Source organism: Lipophrys pholis, assembly GCF_963383615.2.
Source record: "Lipophrys pholis genome assembly, chromosome: 8".
NCBI classification, from domain to species: domain Eukaryota; kingdom Metazoa; phylum Chordata; class Actinopteri; order Blenniiformes; family Blenniidae; genus Lipophrys; species Lipophrys pholis.
Genome location: NC_137630.1, coordinates 927,662 through 948,171, shown reverse-complemented (window position 1 = coordinate 948,171; position 20,510 = coordinate 927,662). Strand labels below are relative to the sequence as shown.

General features: G+C 51.1%; 2 protein-coding genes across 5 annotated transcripts in view; one reads left to right on the top strand and one right to left on the bottom strand.

Moving 5' to 3' along the window:
- Window positions 1-20,510, top strand: part of tpx2 (TPX2 microtubule nucleation factor) — a 475,192-nt gene that overhangs the window by 184,560 nt on the left and 270,122 nt on the right. The window lies entirely within an intron of this gene.
- Window positions 1-20,510, bottom strand: part of renbp (renin binding protein) — a 37,325-nt gene that overhangs the window by 9,361 nt on the left and 7,454 nt on the right. For 2 of the 4 annotated variants that reach the window (XR_013935511.1, XM_080468493.1), the window contains exons 5-7: window positions 15,914-16,107; window positions 14,074-14,301; window positions 132-249 (exon numbers count right to left, since the gene is read on the bottom strand). Coding sequence is in view for 2 of the 4 variants with exons in the window: in XM_080468493.1 (XP_080324619.1) it covers window positions 132-249; window positions 14,074-14,301; window positions 15,914-16,107 (540 nt within the window). In the remaining 2 variants the exon portion in view is untranslated. The remainder of the gene's footprint in view (window positions 1-131; window positions 250-14,073; window positions 14,302-15,913; window positions 16,108-20,510) is intronic. The other 2 variants (XR_013935512.1, XM_080468494.1) reach the window with 1 other exon arrangement.

The following is a 20,510-nucleotide window of genomic DNA, read 5'->3' as shown; positions in this document are numbered from 1 at the left end:
AGTGTTTCGGAGAGTGTCCCAGAGTGTCAGAGGGTGCCCCAGAGTGTAAGAGAGTGTCCCAGAGTGTCAGAGGGTGTCTCAGAATGAGGACATGTCCAACACAGGAGAAGCAGCAGCTCAGAGTGTCTAACCTGGATTCTGCAGTCGCCCTGCACAGCCAGGAAGCTCTGCTCCGTCCACTGAGACATTCTCCAGGACCGCCGTGCCTCCTCTCTGCAACACACACAATGAACACAAAATACACACACTCTTTAAACACACACACACACACACACACACAGATAGAACTTCACATCACCAGATTTGGAGGAAAAGTATCAGCATGACAGTTTTTTAATCTGTAAAACAGGATTTGTGCTCCTGTAATTAAGAAGTTGTGACTTTGTAAGTGTGGTGTTTTATTTGTGGGGAGAAAAGAATTCACTTTTTCACCAATAGTACCTCTATAGCATTAACAGTAGCAGCATTAACAGTAGCAGCATTAGCAATAGCAACATTAGCTGCATTAGCAGTAGCAGCAGTAGCAGCAGTAGCAGTAGCAGCATTAGCAGTAGCAGCATTAACAGTAGCAGCATTAGCAGTAGTAGCAGCATTAACAGTAGCAGCAATAACAGTGGCAGCATTAGCAGTAGCAGCATTAGCAGTAGTAGCAGCATTAACAGTAGCAGCAATAACAGTGGCAGCAGTAGCAGTAGCAGCATTAGCAGTAGTAGCAGCATTAACAGTAGCAGCAATAACAGTGGCAGCAGTAGCAGTAGCAGCATTAGCAGTAGCAGCATTAGCAGTAGTAGCAGCATTAACAGTAGCAGCAATAACAGTGGCAGCAGTAGCAGTAGCAGCATTAGCAGTAGCAGCATTAGCAGTAGTAGCAGCATTAACAGTAGCAGCATTAGCAGTAGTAGCAGCATTAACAGTAGCAGCAATAACAGTGGCAGCATTAGCAGTAGCAGCATTAGCAGTAGTAGCAGCATTAACAGTAGCAGCAATAACAGTGGCAGCAGTAGCAGTAGCAGCATTAGCAGTAGTAGCAGCATTAACAGTAGCAGCAATAACAGTGGCAGCAGTAGCAGTAGCAGCATTAGCAGTAGCAGCATTAACAGTAGCAGCATTAACAGTAGCAGCAGTAGCAGTAGCAGCATTAGCAGTAGCAGCATTAACAGTAGCAGCATTAGCAGTAGCAGCCTGCTGCAGCCACCATCAAGGAGAAGACATCAGGGCCCGGTTGTTCAAAACTCGGCTATCATTTAACCAGTCGTTAAATCCATTGAACTCACCGTTCGTTAACTTTAACCAGGTGTTATCTTGTTGTTAAAGTTAACCCACCTCCAGACCTCCACTAGCTGTTTACCAGTGGTTAACTCTCACCATGGTGTTGATGATAGCAGGACAAAGGAAGGACAGGGTGGAGGACTGAACTTTGATAGAGTCAATACTGGAATAAGAGTTGCTCCTCTATGGAGCCCCAGAGTGGACATAGAGTGGACATATAGAAATATAGAAATGAGATACTAACTAGTAACCTCAGGTTAATAACTGGAGACACAGAGTTACTCTCTCCTTCCCTCGTATTATATTTTTCACCAATGTCGCCTCCATCCCCTCATATTTGCTGCTCTGGAGCTTTAAGAGCCTCGTTTCCACGGAGCTCATTAGATCCTGGTGTTTTCTAACTAAACCTGTGAAGTCCAGACGAGTTAAACTCTCCTTGGTCCAGAAAGAGAAGATCTCATTCTCATGTCTCCTCTTTAGCAGGAAGAAATGATCCTGGCTCTTATTTTTCACCATTCCAACATTCCATAGTGACTTTCTGCTCCTTTCACTTTATTTCTGGACGTGTCTGAATCAAAAGCTTCAACATGGAGGAATGGAGGTGTAGAATGATAGAACGCTGCTCTACAGCCGTTTCCATGGTAACCTAGGTAACCACTCTGATTAAAGTTCTCTTTCACATGAAGCCATTAAAAGGCTCATTTTAGCTCTAAAAACTCCAAGTTTCATTTCCAGTAGTTTGTAGTTTGTTTAGTAGTTCCCGAGGAACCAGAAGTCTGGCTTCATTAGAAAGAAGTTCTGTAGAGCGTCTCATAGCGGAGCGCCCCCTGCTGCTCATGCAGACCTCAGCCTTCATCAATCTAGAGATTAAATGATCTGGTTCCCTCGCTTTATTAATTTAAGGTAACGACTTATTATCTGGTTCCCACGTTCTTATTGTTTTCCTCTCTGGTCACTCAGTCCACTCTCTAGATGGTTCTCTCTAGATGGTTCTCTCTAGATTGTTCTCTCTAGATGGTTCTCTCTGGATGGTTCTCTCTGGATGGTTCTCTCTGGATGGTTCTCTCTAGATGGTTCTCTCTAGATTGTTCTCTCTAGATTGTTCTCTCTGGATGGTTCTCTCTAGATGGTTCTCTCTAGATGGTTCTCTCTGGATGGTTCTCTCTAGATGGTTCTCTCTAGATTGTTCTCTCTGGATGGTTCTCTCTAGATTGTTCTCTCTAGATGGTTCTCTCTAGATGGTTCTCTCTGGATGGTTCTCTCTGGTCACTCAGTCCACTCTCTAGATGGTTCTCTCTGGATGGTTCTCTCTAGATGGTTCTCTCTAGATGGTTCTCTCTGGTCACTCAGTCCACTCTCTAGATGGTTCTCTCTCGATGGTTCTCTCTGGTCACTCAGTCCACTCTCTAGATGGTTCTCTCTAGATGGTTCTCTCTGGATGGTTCTCTCTGGATGGTTCTCTCTGGTCACTCAGTCCACTCTCTAGATGGTTCTCTCTGGATGGTTCTCTCTGGATGGTTCTCTCTGGTCACTCAGTCCACTCTCTAGATGGTTCTCTCTGGATGGTTCTCTCTAGATGGTTCTCTCTAGATGGTTCTCTCTGGATGGTTCTCTCTGGATGGTTCTCTCTGGTCACTCAGTCCACTCTCTGGATGGTTCTCTCTAGATGGTTCTCTCTAGATGGTTCTCTCTGGATGGTTCTCTCTGGATGGTTCTCTCTGGTCACTCAGTCCACTCTCTGGATGGTTCTCTCTAGATGGTTCTCTCTAGATGGTTCTCTCTAGATGGTTCTCTCTGGTCACTCAGCCCACTCTCTGGATGGTTCTCTCTAGATGGTTCTCTCTGGATGGTTCTCTCTAGATGGTTCTCTCTGGATGGTTCTCTCTGGTCACTCAGTCCACTCTCTGGATGGTTCTCTCTGGATGGTTCTCTCTAGATGGTTCTCTCTAGATGGTTCTCTCTGGTCACTCAGTCCACTCTCTAGATGGTTCTCTCTAGATGGTTCTCTCTGGATGGTTCTCTCTAGATGGTTCTCTCTAGATGGTTCTCTCTGGATGGTTCTCTCTGGATGGTTCTCTCTAGATGGTTCTCTCTGGTCAGATTAAAGAAGAAGAGGCACCATGAAGCCTCTGATCCTCCAGCTCAGTTTCCATCTTCCTCTTTAACATCCTGGTAGTTTGTCATGGTTTATGGTAGTTTAATAGAGCAGATTAAAACACTGCGCTGCCTCCACCACTATGTTTAAGACTAAACACGGAAGAACGGAACCTTGAAAGTGGGCGGAGCCTTGGGCGGAGCCTTGGGCGGAGCGGCGTCAGAGACGCTACCCACTGTTGTTAACCTCATAGTTAACTTTGACGGCGACGTTAACTAACGGGATGACTAACCATGTTTTAAACAACACATATTTAACAGTCGGTCAGGTAACGGCGGGTTAAGGATTTAAACGGTGGTTAGGGCTTAACCCGTGGTTAACATAACCCAGTTTAGAACAACCAGGCCCTGGTCAATACCTACTGCTGTTAAACTGTTCAACAGCACAAACTGAATATAAAAACCACTGTCCTGGTACTGCTTAACAGGGAAGTACTGTAAATACTGTAACTATTACTGTTGCTGCTACCAAGTGTATTTTTCTCCCAACCCTGGTTTCAATATTCATGTGCCAATATATACATTTACAGGTACGTCTCAAGAAAGGAGGATATCATGAAAATGTTCACTATTTGTTGTCACTCTTTTCAGAAAGTCAAACCCAGAGATGATCTAGACTCAGGACACAGTGAAGTACTCAAGACTTTATTTCTTGAAATGATGATGATGATGACTTACAGAGTGAAAACCCAAAATTTAGAGTCTCAGAAAATTAGAATCTTGTGGAAAAGTCCACAATCATGGGGGAGACTGCTGACTGGACAGATGTCCAGAGGACAGTCATTGACACCGTCCACTAAAGGTCCTTGCTGAAGAAGCTGCTTGTTCACAGAGTGCTGGGTCCATCATGTCCAGAGAAGGTGGAGTGGAAGGAAAAGGTGCAGCAGCAAAAGGGAGGAGCGCAGCCTGGAGAGGACTGTCCAGCAAAATACTGGACAAGGACGGACTGAGGCTGGAGTCAGCGCATCAAGAGCCACGAGGGACAGACCAATCCTAGACATGGGATCCTAATGTGTCTTCCTGGGGTCAAGACACTCCTGAACAAGAGACCAGGTCAGAAGAGTCTCACCTGGACTGTGGAGGACAAGAACTGGACTGTTGCTCAGTGGTCCAACGTCCTTTTGTCACAGGAAAGAACATTTTGATCTCATTTGGAACTCCAGGTCCCAGAGGGTGGAGGAAGAGTGAACTCCAGGTCCCAGAGGGTGGAGGAAGAGTGGACTCCTGGTCCCAGAGGGTGGAGGATTAGTGAACTCCAGGTCCCAGAGGGTGGAGGAAGAGTGAGCTCCAGGTCCCAGAGGAAGAGTGAACTCCAGGTCCCAGAGGGTGGAGGAAGAGTGGACTCCAGGTCCCAGAGGGTGGAGGAAGAGTGGACTCCAGATCCCAGAGGGTGGAGGAAGAGTGGAGAGGCTCAGAATCCACCTTGCTTGAGGTCCAGAGTGAAGTGTCCTCAGTCTGTGATGATTTGTGCTGCCATGTCCTCTGCTGCTGTCCCTCCACTGGGTCTTCTGAAGTCCACAGTCCAGGCAGCGTCCAGCAGGAACCTTTAGAGCTCTTCATGCTTCCTCCTGCTGAAGAGCTTTATGGAGATGCTGAGTTCATGTTCCAGCAGGACTTGGTACCTGCCCACACTGCCAGAGGTACCAAAGGTACCAAAGGTACCAAAGGTGCCAAAGGAGCCAAAGGTGCCAGAAGCTGCTTCAATGACCCTGGTGGTACTGTGCTGGACTGGCCAGCAGACTGGCCTGAGCTGGACCCAAGAGGAGGCTCTTCCACCGGAAAGAACCAGGTTCTAGTTCTGGTCCAGGGCCAGACCAGCTCCAATTCTTTGTCTCTCGACTGCCAAAGCCCCAGCCAAACTGGTGCTTCACTGGCTCCACTTCATTGCTGGGCCAGAGCGGGGCCAGAGCAGGGCCAGAGCAGGGTCAGAGCGTATCCAGAGCGGGATCAGAGTGGAGCCAGAACGGAGCCAGAGTGGGGCCAGAGCGGATTCAGACCGGGGCCAGAACGGAGCCAGAGCGGGGTCAGAGCGGAGCCAGAACGGAGCCAGAGCGGGGCCAGAGCGGAGCCAGAACGGAGCCAGAGCGGGGTCAGAGTGGAGCCAGAACGGAGCCAGAGTGGGGCCAGAGCGGATCCAGACCGGGGCCAGAATGGAGCCAGAGCGGATCCAGAGCGGGGTCAGAGCGGGGCCAGAGCGGGGTCAGAGTGGAGCCAGAACGGAGCCAGAGTGGGGCCAGAGCGGGGTCAGAGCGGAGCCAGAGCGGATCCAGAGCGGGGTCAGAGCGGAGCCAGAGCGGGGCCAGAGCGGGGCCACACACGTCATCAGCTGGGGGCGGAGTTATGGCTGGAGTTATCACTGCCTTCGAGGAGGAAGAGATGCTGAACCGGCTTTTTGGAATCTCCAGTGAACATGGAGCCCCAGAGGGGTGATGTGAGAACCCAGAAGCAGACTCACACAACGAACTGGCGTTTGCAGGTTTTATTAAACCATCAGAGCAGACAAGTTTACATACGGCGCTCAAAGAAGCAATCCAAGTCCAGGCAGGGGTCGGTACACAGGGAAATCCAGAACACGAGGAAAGGGCTGGAGACATGAAGCTGAACAACAATGACGATGGCGCCCAGAGACGAGAAGGAGCAGGTTTAAATCCACGAGGAGAGGGAAGACACAGGAAGGACGGGATTACACAATAAAACAGGAAGTGAACACAGAGTGACAGACGCGGACTTGACGAACACACACAAAGACACAGACACAGACCCTCACAGGTTATAGAGAAAATAATAATAAGAACGTTATAATAAGTTGTTCCCTGAAGTTAATAATATGAGGGAACGAGATAATTGAATCCGTGATCGTGGAGCCGCGGCTCTAGAGAGTCCTGCAGAGCTGCTCTGCTGTCAGTCAGCTACGTCAGATACAATCGAGAAGCAGTTTTTCATTGTGGTTTTTTTTCACCCTTCTCATGGTAACATTAGTATAACTAACTTCACCTCCAGGTCAGTGACGGCTGGTGGCGTTTGGCCAGGGGGGGGGGCTATAACTCCAATAGACATCTACCAAAGAGTAAGCAAAGAGCAGAGCCAGGAAGGGGCCATAGACCTATAAAACTAGAGTTATATAGAGGTTTATGTGTTTATGTGCAGAAGTCTACTTCTACATTTCTATGTGGTCTGTCTTCTTCTGTGTTTTTGTTGTGTTTGGTGAGTCACAGCGCCCCTAAAGGCCTGGCATGTGTACTACATGCCCTGAAGCCTGGTGTTGAGCCGTGTTCATAGTGAGGTGTGACGGAGGTTTGGGAGAAGGACAGGGAGGACAAAGATCGTTTATTCGTCGTGTGGATGTTCCTCAGTTTACAACAACAACTAAAGAAAAAGAGAAGAATTCTGATTCAATAAGTGAGTTTTACAATAATTTCTAGGTAAACAAAGCTTCTGCCAATAGTACTTTTAGCTTCAGACATCTTAGTTGCCCCAAAAATACACTATTGAGTATCTTTGCAATAGTAATGTGAGTATTGGATCGGGAAAGTATCGGTATCGCCGATACTCAATTCTGAAAAATCGGATCGGTATCGGGGCCAAAAAGTGTGATGGGGACGTCCCTAGTAATAATGATGATGATGATAATACTACTACTACTACTAATAATATATTAATAATACCTGTATTAGTCCAATCAGTACTTCCTGTATTAGTCCAATCAGTACTTCCTGTATTAGTCCAATCAGTACTTCCTGTATTAGTCCAATCAGTACTTCCTGTATTAGTCCAATCAGTACTTCCTGTATTAGTCCAATCAGTACTTCCTGTATTAGTCCATGCTGAGGTTCTGCGGTTTGGAAAAGGAGGCAGGAAGGCCGAATAAAGCAGCAGCTTCACTACCTGCAGTTAGTCCAGCCTTGTTGCTGGACCAGGTCCTGGAAAAAGACCAGCTGGACTGTCTCCCTCTGTCTTTTGACTGCTGCTGGATTAGGATGTCCAGCTGATCAGGTCTTTGACATCGATCTTCTCCTGATAGGTTCTCCTCTCAAGAGGTGTTGTCTTTAGTGACTTTACTGGATTAACTAATCTCTCTCTCCATTTTGCGTCTCTGTCCTATCTTCTCCACCTCCCGTCACTCCACCCGTCAATCAGCACTGTGACAGACGGCTGTGACGTCATCCCCGCTGCATTCAGCTCGGGGTGCAGGAAAGGTTCTCCCCAACACCCCCTGATCTCCTGCATTGTAGACGAGCCACTGCACATGTCCAACTTCAACCAGAGTCTGTGGACAAAGACCTGTGTCCCTGGTGGACACACGTCACCAGTCAGACAACACAGAACCAAACAACTTTACTCGTCATTAACTATAGAATTATCCTCTTGCTCTTCTAAATATATACATACATACAGCTCAAAGAGTTATTTTATTATTCATTTTTATTAATGTCTCATTGAAGGTCATGTGGTGGGACGGCTCCCGAGCGCCCTCTATTGGCCAGCCGCCACTGGTCCAGGTCTTGTTTGGCGTTCTGACCGCAGGCTGAGGTCTGCATGAGCAGCAGGGGGCGCTCCGCTGTGAGACGCTCCACAGAACTTCTTTCTAATGAAGCCAGACTTCTGGTTCCTCAGGAACTACTAAACAAACTACAAACTACTGGAAATGAAACTTGGAGTTTTTAGAGCTAAAATGAGCCTTTTAATGTCTTCATGTGAAAGAGAACTTTAATCAGAGTGGTTACCTAGGTTACCATGGAAACGGCTGTAGAGCAGCGTTCTATCATTCTACACCTCCATTCCTCCATGTTGAAGCTTTTTTTCTCTCCCCCTTGTCCTGTTCAGCAGCTTGGGCCAACAATATGATGTGATCTAGAACCTTCTGGAGTCAGAACAGTTTTTGTTCTTGAACAGGAAGAGACCTGGAGTCTCCTCCTGCTGCTGCTTTATTAGAAGTTGGTATGGCTGCTGGACACGACCGGGGGGGAACACTCAGAGAGAGAGAGAGGAGAGGGGAGGGGAGGAGAGGAGAGGAGAGGAGAGGCGAGGGGAGGGGGAGAGGAGAGGAGAGGAGAGGAGAGGAGAGGAGAGGAGAGGCGAGGGGAGGGGGAGAGGAGAGGAGAGGAGAGGGGAGGAGAGGAGAGGAGAGGAGGAAGAGAGGAGAGGAGGAAGAGAGGAGAGGAGAGGAGAGGAGAGGAGAGGAGAGGAGAGGAGAGGAGGAAGAGAGGAGAGGAGAGGAGAGGAGAGGAGAGGAGAGGCGAGGGGAGGGGGAGAGGGGAGGGGAGGGGGAGAGGAGAGGAGAGGAGAGGAGAGGAGAGGTACGGTGCACCGTACCTGGTGGCTGCTATCGCACCATGTACGACTCTCCACTGGAGGTCTGCTGTCCGCTTTTCAACCGGCAGCTGGTACAGGGACCTCCAGCTTGTACAGGGACCTCCAGCTGGTACAGGGACCTCTAGCTTGTACAGGGACCTCTAGCTGGTACAGGGACCTCCAGCTGGTACAGATACCTCCAGCTGGTACAGGGACCTCCAGCTGGTACAGGGACCTCCAGCTGGTACAGGGACCTATAGCTGGTACAGAGACCTCCAGCTGGTACAGAGACCTCCAGCTGGTACAGGGACCTCCAGCTGGTACAGAGACCTCCAGCTGGTACAGATACCTCTAGCTTGTACAGGGACCTCCAGCTGGTACAGGGACCTCTAGCTGGTACAGGGACCTCCAGCTGGTACAGAGACCTCCAGCTGGTACAGATACCCCCAGCTGGTACAGGGACCTCCAGCTGGTACAGGGACCTCCAGCTGGTACAGGGACCTCTAGCTGGTACAGATACCTCCAGCTGGTACAGGGACCTCCAGCTGGTACAGAGACCTCCAGCTGGTACAGGGACCTCTAGCTGGTACAGGGACCTCCAGCTGGTACAGAGACCTCCAGCTGGTACAGATACCCCCAGCTGGTACAGGGACCTCCAGCTGGTACAGGGACCTATAGCTGGTACAGGGACCTCCAGCTGGTACAGAGACCTCCAGCTGGTACAGATACCTCCAGCTGGTACAGGGACCTCCAGCTGGTACAGAGACCTCCAGCTGGTACAGATACCTCCAGCTGGTACAGGGACCTCCAGCTGGTACAGGGACAACTAGCTGGTACAGAGACCTCCAGCTGGTACAGAGACCTCCAGCTGGTACAGGGTCCTCCAGCTGGTACAGGGACCTCCAGCTACCTTTCTGGGAAGCGTCCGTGCCAAGAAGCTCAGACCACCTCGACTCCTTCACCCCTGCCAGAGACTTTAGGTTGAGAACCTTCACACAGAGGTGGGACAAGGGTTTTGTCCCTGCATCCCTGAAAGTGTCCAGATGAGGGAATGTAAAAGACAGCAGCTGTCCTCCTCCCTCCTGCCCCTCCCCCACTGCTGGGGTGATGTAGCTCCTCCCTCCTGCCCCTCCCCCACTGCTGGGGTGATGTAGCTCCTCCCTCCTGCCCCTCCCCCACTGCTGGGGTGATGAGCAGAGAAGGGAAGCTGTAATCACCTCCTTCATCCCATTGATCGTACAGACTGCTGCTCTTTGCAAACAATCTGAGGGGATGTGGTAGAGCAGTGTAGACTTCTTCCACCACTCTGCTGAGGAGCCTGGTAGAGGTGATGTTGCTCCTCGTTCTCAGGTCTTCCACCGCTCTGCTGAGGAGCCTGGTAGAGGTGATGTTGCTCCTCGTTCTCAGGTCTTCCACCGCTCTGCTGAGGAGCCTGGTAGAGGTGATGTTGCTCCTCGTTCTCAGGTCTTCCACCGCTCTGCTGAGGAGCCTGGTAGAGGTGATGTTGCTCCTCGTTCTCAGGTCTTCCACCGCTCTGCTGAGGAGCCTGGTAGAGGTGATGTTGCTCCTCGTTCTCAGGTCTTCCACCACTCTGCTGAGGAGCCTGGTAGAGGTGATGTTGCTCCTCCTTCTCAGGTCTTCCACCGCTCTGCTGAGGAGCCTGGTAGAGGTGATGTTGCTCCTCCTTCTCAGGTCTTCCACCGCTCTGCTGAGGAGCCTGGTAGAGGTGATGTTGCTCCTCGTTCTCAGGTCTTCCACCACTCTGCTGAGGAGCCTGGTAGAGGTGATGTTGCTCCTCGTTCTCAGGTCTTCCACCGCTCTGCTGAGGAGCCTGGTAGAGGTGATGTTGCTCCTCCTTCTCAGGTCTTCCACCGCTCTGCTGAGGAGCCTGGTAGAGGTGATGTTGCTCCTCCTTCTCAGGTCTTCCACCACTCTGCTGAGGAGCCTGGTAGAGGTGATGTTGCTCCTCGTTCTCAGGTCTTCCACCACTCTGCTGAGGAGCCTGGTAGAGGTGATGTTGCTCCTCGTTCTCAGGTCTTCCACCACTCTGCTGAGGAGCCTGGTAGAGGTGATGTTGCTCCTCCTTCTCAGGTCTTCCACCACTCTGCTGAGGAGCCTGGTAGAGGTGATGTTGCTCCTCGTTCTCAGAGTGTCCATGGACGTTGCAGTCATCTTCATCAGGTGACCCAGCTTGGTGCAGCCAGCTTCTCTGAGGTTTGTTTGCAGGCTGGCAGATTGCAACGTCTGAGTCTTCAGAAAGTGATTGAAGAACAAGGGTTCCTCAAACACCCACATACCAGGACGTTCCACTGGAGTACGCTCTCTCTTTAAAGTCCACCATGCCTGCAGCACGGAGCTGTAGAACGGAGTCCAGCCCCTAAGGTCTGCCCCATCGTCCTGCAGGAGGAAGAGCTGCTTGTCGTAACTCAGGCGTCCGGCTCTCCTCAGCAGTAGTCGCGCTGTATCGGTCCAACCTGGACCAGGTGTGTATAGTAGTCTATGTGCAGCCTGCAGCCTGAAAGAGGCAATTTTGGACCGGATGTCAATCAGCCCCTGTCCCCCTTCAGCCACCGGTAAATAGAGCGCTGCAGCATAAATCCAGTGTTTTCCAGAGCAGAAGAAATCCCCCATGAGGAGAGGAGAGGAGGAAAGAGGAGAGGAGAGGAGAGGAGAGGAGAGGAGGAGAGGAGGGGAGAGGAGAGGAGAGGAGGAAAGGAGAGGGGAGGGGGGAGAGGAGAGGAGAGGAGAGGAGAGGAGAGGAGAGGAGAGGAGAGGGGAGGGGGAGAGGAGGGGAGGGGAGAGGAGAGGAGAGGAGGAAAGAGGAGAGGAGAGGAGAGGTGAGGAGGAGAGAGGAGAGGAGAGGGGAGGGGAGGGGGAGGGGGAGGGGGAGAGGAGAGGAGAGGAGAGGAGAGGAGAGGAGAGGAGAGGAGAGGAGAGGAGAGGAGAGGAGAGGGGAGGGGGAGAGGAGAGGAGAGGGGAGGGGGAGAGGAGAGGAGGAGAGGAGAGGGGAGGAGAGAGGAGAGGAGAGGAGAGGAGAGGAGAGGAGAGGAGAGGAGAGGAGGAGAGGAGGAGAGGAGGAGAGGAGGAGAGGAGGGGAGAGGAGAGAAGAGGAGGAAAGAGGAGAGGAGAGGAGAGGAGGAGAGGAGGGGAGAGGAGAGGAGAGGGGAGGGGAGGAGGAGAGGAGAGGAGGAGAGAGGAGAGGAGGAGAGAGGAGAGGAGAGGAGAGGGGAGGGGGAGAGGAGAGGAGAGGGGAGGGGGAGAGGAGAGGAGAGGAGAGGAGAGGAGAGGAGAGGAGAGGGGAGGGGGAGAGGAGAGGAGAGGGGAGGGGGAGAGGAGAGGAGGAGAGGAGAGGAGAGGAGAGGAGAGGAGAGGAGAGGAGGAGAGAGGAGAGGAGGAGAGGAGGAGAGGAGGAGAGGAGGAGAGGAGGAGAGGAGGGGAGAGGAGAGAAGAGGAGGAAAGAGGAGAGGAGAGGAGAGGAGGAGAGGAGGGGAGAGGAGAGGAGAGGAGGAAAGAGGAGAGGAGAGGGGAGGGGAGGAGGAGAGGAGAGGAGGAGAGAGGAGAGGAGGAGAGAGGAGAGGAGAGGTGGAGAGGAGAGGAGAGGAGGAAAGAGGAGAGGAGAGGTGGAGAGGAGGAGAGGAGAGGAGGAAAGAGGAGAGGGGAGGAGGAGAGGAGAGGAGAGGAGAGGAGAGGAGAGGAGAGGAGAGGAGAGGAGAGGAGAGGAGAGGAGAGGAGAGGAAGAAGAGAGGAGAGGAGAGGAGAGGAGGAGAGGAGAGGAGAGGAGGGGAGAGAGAAGATAAATTGAGGGGAGAGGGGGGAGGGGGGGATAACATACAATACCCTTGTTATATTATTTACAGTTATCACACTGATCCAAATACTTTATAACTGTTATTAGATTAACCAGCCTGAGCAGCTCTATCTAGACAGTAACATGATTTCCTAGATTAACCAGCCTGAGCAGCTCTATCTAGACAGTAAGATGAAGCAGGAACATGAATTAACAAAGAGGCGACAACAAAAGAGGAACATGATTTTTAGAGTTTGAACAAATGATGACAGAGAACAAGCAACTTCAGAAGCTCCTTTAGTGAGGAGTGTGTGTGTGTGTGTGTGTGTGTGTGTGTGTGTGTGTGTGGGGGGGGGTTTGTCCACTGGGTGTGTCCGGAACTGTTGTGGGGGGGCTCGTAGCGACACCCCGGGGCCCGAGGCCATCGGGCCCGGACTCCGTCACCCCGGCGGGCGGCAGCCCCCCAGGCCTGGGGAGACCCCAGCGAACCACCCCAGAGAGCCACGCCCCCGCCCAGAGAGCACTAGATGGAGAGTGCAGAGAGGACCCCCCCCCCCACCCCCCCCCCCCCCCCCCCCCCCCCCCCCCTCCACCCATAAGGCAAGAGGAGTCCACAAGAGAAGGATAAAGGGCCCCAGGCCCCAATCCAAGCCACCAAGCCAAGACCGGCCGGAGCAGGGCCCCCGGGCTGAGAGCCCCCCCAATCCCAGGCGGCGAAGACCGCCGGCCCACCCACCCACCCACCCGCTGCCCCCCCAACACGGTAGGGCAGAGTTGGCCCCAACCGCCGCGCCATGTTGAAGCTTTTGATTCAGAAACGTCCAGAAATAAAGTGAAAGGAGCAGAAAGTCACTATGGAATGTTGGAATGGTGGAAAATAAGCATTTCAACGTTTCAAGAACTAAAGGCTTGAAATACTTCACACTATGTGTCATGAGCCTCTATCATATATGGGTTTGACTTTCTGAAATGAGACAAAAGATAATCAACATTTTCATGATATTCAAATTGTTGGAGATGTACCAGTATATTTATCTAATTATCTATCTCTATACCGTATGTGTATTCTGTGTGTAACTATCCTGTCTTGAACTATTTAGTTCAATGTGAAACTGCTGCTGTGAGACTGAATCCTTCATGTGGGATTAATTAAGGCTGACCTGATCTAAGGGGCAAAAAAGTCATTGTTGTTGTGTCCTTGGGCAAGGCACTTCACCCACATTGCCTCGTATGAATGGTGCATGAATGTTGGTGGTGGTCGGAGGGGCCGTTGGCGCAAAATGGTAGCCAGACCTCCGTCAGCAGCTCCAGGGCAGCTGTAGCTACAACGTAGCTTAGCATCACTGGTGGGACTGGTGTGAATGAAGCAGGGGGATGAATGAATGAATTTGAGATTATTATTATTATTATTATTATTTGGAGCAACATTACATTTTTAACCTCTGGCAATTGACCTTTGACCTCTTGTCAGGTTTGTCAGTGGACTTGAGCCGCTTGAGTTCAAATCAATAAGAAGGTTGATGTTGATAAATTGGATGTTGTTGGGTGAAGCAGTGGATGGCGGTTCTCACCTGAACGTGCTGCAGGATCTGCTGGACACACCAGCTTCCTAGCTGGCTGTACTTGAGGCTCTGGTCGGGCCCCCGGCCTTCAGTCAGCTGCTGCACCAGACACAGCAGCATCATGGGCACGGCCATGCTGCTGCTGGGAGCTTCTCCAGGAAGCCGAGGCCGGCCCAGGCCCGACGAGTCCACCCGCACCCAGTGGACCATCTGCTCCATCATCTGCTCCGCCTCCAGCTGCAGCAGAGCAGAGCCAGCCCCTCCTTTACCAGTTCAACCAGATCAGCCAATCGACCTCCATCTCACAACATATCTGGACCACCTGAAAGCTGGAGTCTGTACTGAACAGTCATCATCAAACCCACGTCTGATCTTCAGTGGAGTAATAATTATAAGATCAGATAATCAGAGCAGGAAACACTCAGGAGATGAGTTCTTCTTCACAGAGCTGCTCCAGCTCAGGACGACTGAGTCCCCTTACCTTCAGAACATCTGCTGACCTTCAGAACATCTGCTGACCTTCAGAACATCTGCTGACCTTCTGCTGACCTTTAGAACATCTGCTGACCTTCTGCTGACCTTCAGACAACTGCTGACCTTCTGCTGACCTTTAGAACATCGGCTGACCTTCTGCTGACCTTCAGAACATCTGCTGACCTTCAGAACATCTGCTGACCTTCTGCTGACCTTCAGAACATCTGCTGACCTTCTGTTGACCTTCAGAATATCTGCTGAGCTTCTGCTGACCTTCTGTTGACCTTCAGAATATCTGCTGAGCTTCTGCTGACCTTCTGCTGACCTTCTGCTGACCTTCAGAATATCTGCTGACCTTCAGAGCATCAAAGAACCTCCTGAAATAACGTTAACGAGGTTACTAAGCAGTAAGGCGTAATCCCAGTACTTTAATACTCTTCAGGAGGTGGGCAGAAGACACTCAGGGGGCTTTTCCAGCAGAAAGAACCAGGTTCTAGTTCTGGTCCAAGACCAGATTTAGTACCAGTTCTTTGTCTTTCCATCAGCAAAGCTCCGGCCTATCAGGGGCTAAACTGGTGCCAAGCCGGCCCCAGAGCGGGGTCAGAGTAATGATACGAGGGTGGAGCCGATGGTGGAGCCGTGGTTCTAATTGAAGTGTTGAGCTGCAGAGTTCCTCCTGTCAGTCAGCTGGTGGATCTAGAACCTAGAACCAGTTCTTTTCAGGCTTTTCATGGTGACATGATTGTAACTAACTTCACTTCTAGGGCTTTTCCACCAACGAGAACCAGGTTCTAGGTCAGAGCCGGTTCTTAAATGAGCACCACCAAAGAACCGGTTCTTTTTCCACCGTTAGCAGAACCAGTAGAGCTACGTCATTGCGTCACTCCAAAACGTGATACGTCACTGATTTCACCAATTTGGCGCTGACAGGAGACGGACTGTCTTCATTGGTTTAGTCCGGGTCGCTCCATCTAGTTTGGTCTGAACCTCTGAAGCACCAAAGAGAAAGAAGACCCAAACTCATCCACGTGTTATTATTATCATCATTATTATCATCATTATTATTATCATCATTATTATCATCATGATTATTATTATTCTTATTCTTATTCTTATTCTTATTCTTATTCTTATTCTTATTATTCCCCTCTATGTCCACTCCGGGGCTCCAGACTAAAACAAGAGGGACGTGAGAAACCAGCAATAGAGCAACGAGGAGACTGAATGTTTTCATCTGAGGTTCAGGTCAGACTAGATGGAGCGACCCGACCCAAACCACTGGGACAGTCCGTCTCCTGGTTCCTGGATCCTGCCGGAAAAGCCCTATGTGTAAGGAAGAAGAGGACAGGTTCTCTGTTGTAATTCTTCTTCGTACCTGCAGATCTTGGTCGCCGGTGACTCGACTCAGTTCGTCCATGGCCATGACATAGAAACATTCACTGAAGATGGTCCTCTGAACCTTCACTGCTTCACCGTCTTTCGTTAAGCAGAAGGCACATTTCCACTGGTCACCGCCGCCAACGCTCCCGCTGCCACTCACACGTGCGAACTTCCTCAGAAATCGTCCTCCTGAAACATGAAGAGAAGGACTTCATCATCACACTCCTCAGTCCGAGCTGAGAAATGATCCGACAGCGTTCAGTTTTCTGTCTGATTTCAAGCGTTCTCTTCTCTTGCTGGACGCTGAGGAGTCATGTGACTCGAAATTGAAAGAAGGCTCAGTGATAGCCAAAGAAAACCTAAAAGAGCTACAATAGCCATTAATAGAAGAAAACATTCACAGGTTGAAGGTTTGTTTGGGTTTAAAAGCTGAAGAAACAAAGGTTCTACGGTAACTATGGTTCTATGAATCCCTTCAGAACGCCGGAGGCGGTGATTCAAGCACTGATGATCATCCTTAGGCCTCCGGAGATCGAGAACATTATGACACCAAAGTCACTGGTGACTCTTGGTGGCTCACGTCAGTCTATAGAGTCACGTGACACCAGAAGCTCAGTCCCTTAAACTTCTTGCGAGCACATGAGGACTCTGAGGGACTGAACGCTCTGGCGGTCATCCGGGATTCATAGAACCGTAGATACATACGTAACTGTCGTTCTATTTCATCCTGCCAGACTGCCAGAGGCGGTGCTTTAAGCACTGGATGATGTATAACAACAAAGTCCCGAGGAATCACCAACTCAAGAAACCACCCACGTCACGACTCATACATCAGCCAGTCTTCTCGACAAGGCCTGAAACCCCCGAGTCTGCCGTGGGGACAGAGCGGCAGCAATGCATCTGGGGAACCCCCTGGGGAACAGGAAGAGCCCAAAGGGAAGAACCCTGAACTGGTAGTGCTCTACTTGAAACACAAACCAAAGGAACCACCAATGTTGAGGCACAATTTGGACATGAAAGTAATCTACCAAAGCCGTTGATGAGAACCAGTCACTCAGAGTCATTACCTGGAGGACCTGGTTGATGCACCAAATCCTGCACAGGATGACCCTTAAAAACCTGTTCAGACCTCCAAGGTCCAGAATGGGGTGCAGATCGCCTGTTTTCTCAGCGAAATGCTTCAAAGAAGCAGTCATGAAAAAAACTGAATGGGGCCGGAAACCTCAATCCAGAATAAACTGCGGGTCCCGTACTCACGCGCTGAGGGGCGTGTCTCTGGAGTCCCACAAACTGCCGCCTCCTTCCAATTCGCCTGTGCGAGGGCCTCAAGCGCAGCTGAACCAAGCAGTTCCCCGGGAGCTACTGGTATGCTGGACGTTCTACGACTAATCTCAGAGAGTGGGGACTGTGCCAGCCAAACACGACACCGGGTCTGGACCAGCGTGGACATCAAGAGGCCGAGCTCCCTTGACATTAAGGCAGAAGAGTGCCTTGAAAAGGCCTTTGTGTCAGTCCAGCAGGTGTGCAACTCCTTGACATACTCCTCTGAGGGGGAAACAGCCAAAGGCGTTGTGGCTGATCGGCATCTGAAGAAAGCACGAGAGGGGGCAGTTTGTGTAGTAAGGGCAGTTCTTACTGCCACAGCCACAGATTCCTCCCCCACAACTTAAACTGGTAGAGGCATCAGGAACCGACTTAGAGACTTGGAAGCTTAAAGAACAGAATCCTCCTGAGATTCTGTATCAGAAGCAGCCCGGACCTCACATCGTCGTCACAAGATGCCACTTCGAACCCCCTGTGGACCGACCACAACCTCAGAATCAGCCTGAAGGTTCTGAAGCAGAGCCTTCTTCTGAGTTATGAGGTTGTCCACTTTAATGGACAACCTGCCGGAGTCCTTCTTCGTCTGCCTCTTCCTCTGACGAGGTCGGGTCTCCGTGGTCAGGAGGCAGATGGCCAAACGGCAACGTCAAATAACAGGTCAAATACTAGATAGTGTGAACTCATTCTATTATACTCACCCTCTCACCAACATGATATCAGAAATAATCCCATTCTAAAAGGTAAATATAGAAAACTCAAATGTACCAGTTGTAGTAATGCCAGAGGTCCAAACTTATGGAATGAGCTGGAAAGTAACTTAAAACAATCAGCCACACTCTCCATATTTAGAAAGAAACTAAAGAATCAACTGCTGGAGAGTTATACACGTGGTTTATATGCAGCGTAGTACTCTCAGGGTTAAACTGCTTTCTCTCAATTAAAGTACAAGATATTAATGTTACATGCCCGTAAATTGTAAAGTGACTGCACTTATTTTAATGCTCCAAGGACATCAGGTCGTGGACGTCAGGTCGAGGACGTCAGGTCGAGGACGTCAGGACGAGGACGTTAGGTCGAGGACGTCAGGTCGAGGACTTCAGGTCGAGGACGCCAGGACGAGGACGTCAGGTCGAGGACGTCCGGTGGTGGACGTCAGGACGAGGACGTCAGGTTGAGGACGTCAGGTCGAGGATGTCAGGACGAGGACGTCAGGTCGAGGACGTCCGGTGGTGGACGTCAGGTCGAGGACGTCCGGTGGTGGACGTCAGGACGAGGACGTCCGGTCGAGGACGTGGGTCGAGGACGTCAGGTTGTGGACGTCAGGACGAGGACGTCCGGTGGTGGACGTCAGGACGTGGACGTCAGGTCGAGGACGTCCGGTGGTGGACGTCAGGACGAGGACGTCAGGTCGAGGACGTCAGGTCGAGGACGTCAGGTTGTGGACGTCAGGACGAGGACGTCAGGTCGAGGACGTCCGGTGGTGGACGTCAGGACGAGGACGTCAGGTCGAGGACGTCAGGTCGAGGACGTCAGGCCGAGGACGTCCGGTGGTGGACGTCAGGACGAGGACGTCAGGTCGAGGACGTCAGGTCGAGGACGTCCGGTGGTGGACGTCCGGTGGTGGACGTCAGGTCGAGGACGTCAGGTCGAGGACGTCCGGTGGTGGACGTCAGGACGAGGACGTCAGGTCGAGGACGTCTGGTGGTGGACGTCAGGACGAGGACGTCAGGTCGAGGACGTCAGGACGAGGACGTCAGGACGAGGAGGAGACATAGCCACTGTTCACAAGCAACATTTTAATTGTAAACAAATCAGTTGAACTGAATCTTCTTCCAGCTTTGAGCTCCTTGGAGCTGAGCTCCTTGGAGCTGAGCTCCTTGGAGCTGAGCTCCTTGGAGCTGGCTCTGTCCTCCCGACGCTCTGCACTGTTATATACAGACCGTCTCAACAGAACAAAGACTTTATTGGGGACTTTGCTGATGTTTTGGCAGAAATAATGTGTAAATATGACTGAGTTTTAATGGTTGGGGATTTTAATATCCACCTTTGTTGCCCTATGAAGCCGCTGGACAAAGACTTTCTCCATCTAATCGACTCTTTTAATCTGGTCCAGTCTGTGTCCGGCCCCACGCAAGAACAGGGACCTCCCCTCCATCTTGTTCTATCACATGGTTCTATTCCCTGGAACCTGAAAGTCTGTGATGCAGCGTTCTCTGACCACATGCCAGTTGTTTCTGATGTGCCTCTCCCGTCATAAGGTGAAACCTGGCGCTCCAGCGCAGCCGCATTCTAAAGGCTTCCACTGCAGCACAGCTTTCCACTGCCTTTGACACACGTACAGCCCGACTCCCCTCCTGGCCTGTAGTCCAGATGGAGAGGCTCTGGCCTCCCACCTGGACTCATCCTGCCCAGCTACTTTAGATGTGGTGGCTCCGTTAGAAACAAGACTCTCTAAACATCAAGCTGAGCATGGATCCATGAAACCACTGCTGTTGTCAGGCCAGAGAGCAGGAGAGCTGAGAGAAGTGGAAGAAGGAGAAGTTACAGCTGTCCTTCCAGATGTGGAGGAACAGCTGGCGTTCTTATCAGAGAAGGCTGAAAACTGATAAAACCAAATATTTGTCTGATATCATCTCCAACTGTCACAATCCTCCTGTTTTATTTAAAACCATAAACTCTCCAGAGAACTCCTCAGAGGAGTGAGAGCTTCCAGAGAACTCCTCAGAGGAGTGAGAGAGCGTCCAGAGAACTCCTCAGAGGAGTGAGAGAGCTTCCAGAGAACTCCTCAGAGGAGTGAGAGCTTCCAGAGAACTCCTCAGAAGAGTGAGAGAGCTTCCAGAGAACTCCTCAGAAGAGTGAGAGAGCCTCCTGAGAACTCCTCAGAGGAGTGAGAGCTTCCAGAGAACTCCTCAGAAGAGTGAGAGAGCCTCCTGAGAACTCCTCAGAGGTGTGAGAGCTTCCTGAGAACTCCTCAGAGGAGTGAGAGAGGCTCCTGAGAACTCCTCAGAGGAGTGAGAGAGCGTCCAGAGAACTCCTCAGAGGAGTGAGAGCTTCCAGAGAACTCCTCAGAGGAGTGAGAGAGCTTCCAGAGAACTCCTCAGAAGAGTGAGAGAGCTTCCAGAGAACTCCTCAGAAGAGTGAGAGAGCCTCCTGAGAACTCCTCAGAGGAGTGAGAGCTTCCAGAGAACTCCTCAGAGGAGTGAGAGAGCGTCCTGAGAACTCCTCAGAGGAGTGAGAGAGCGTCCTGAGAACTCCTCAGAGGAGTGAGA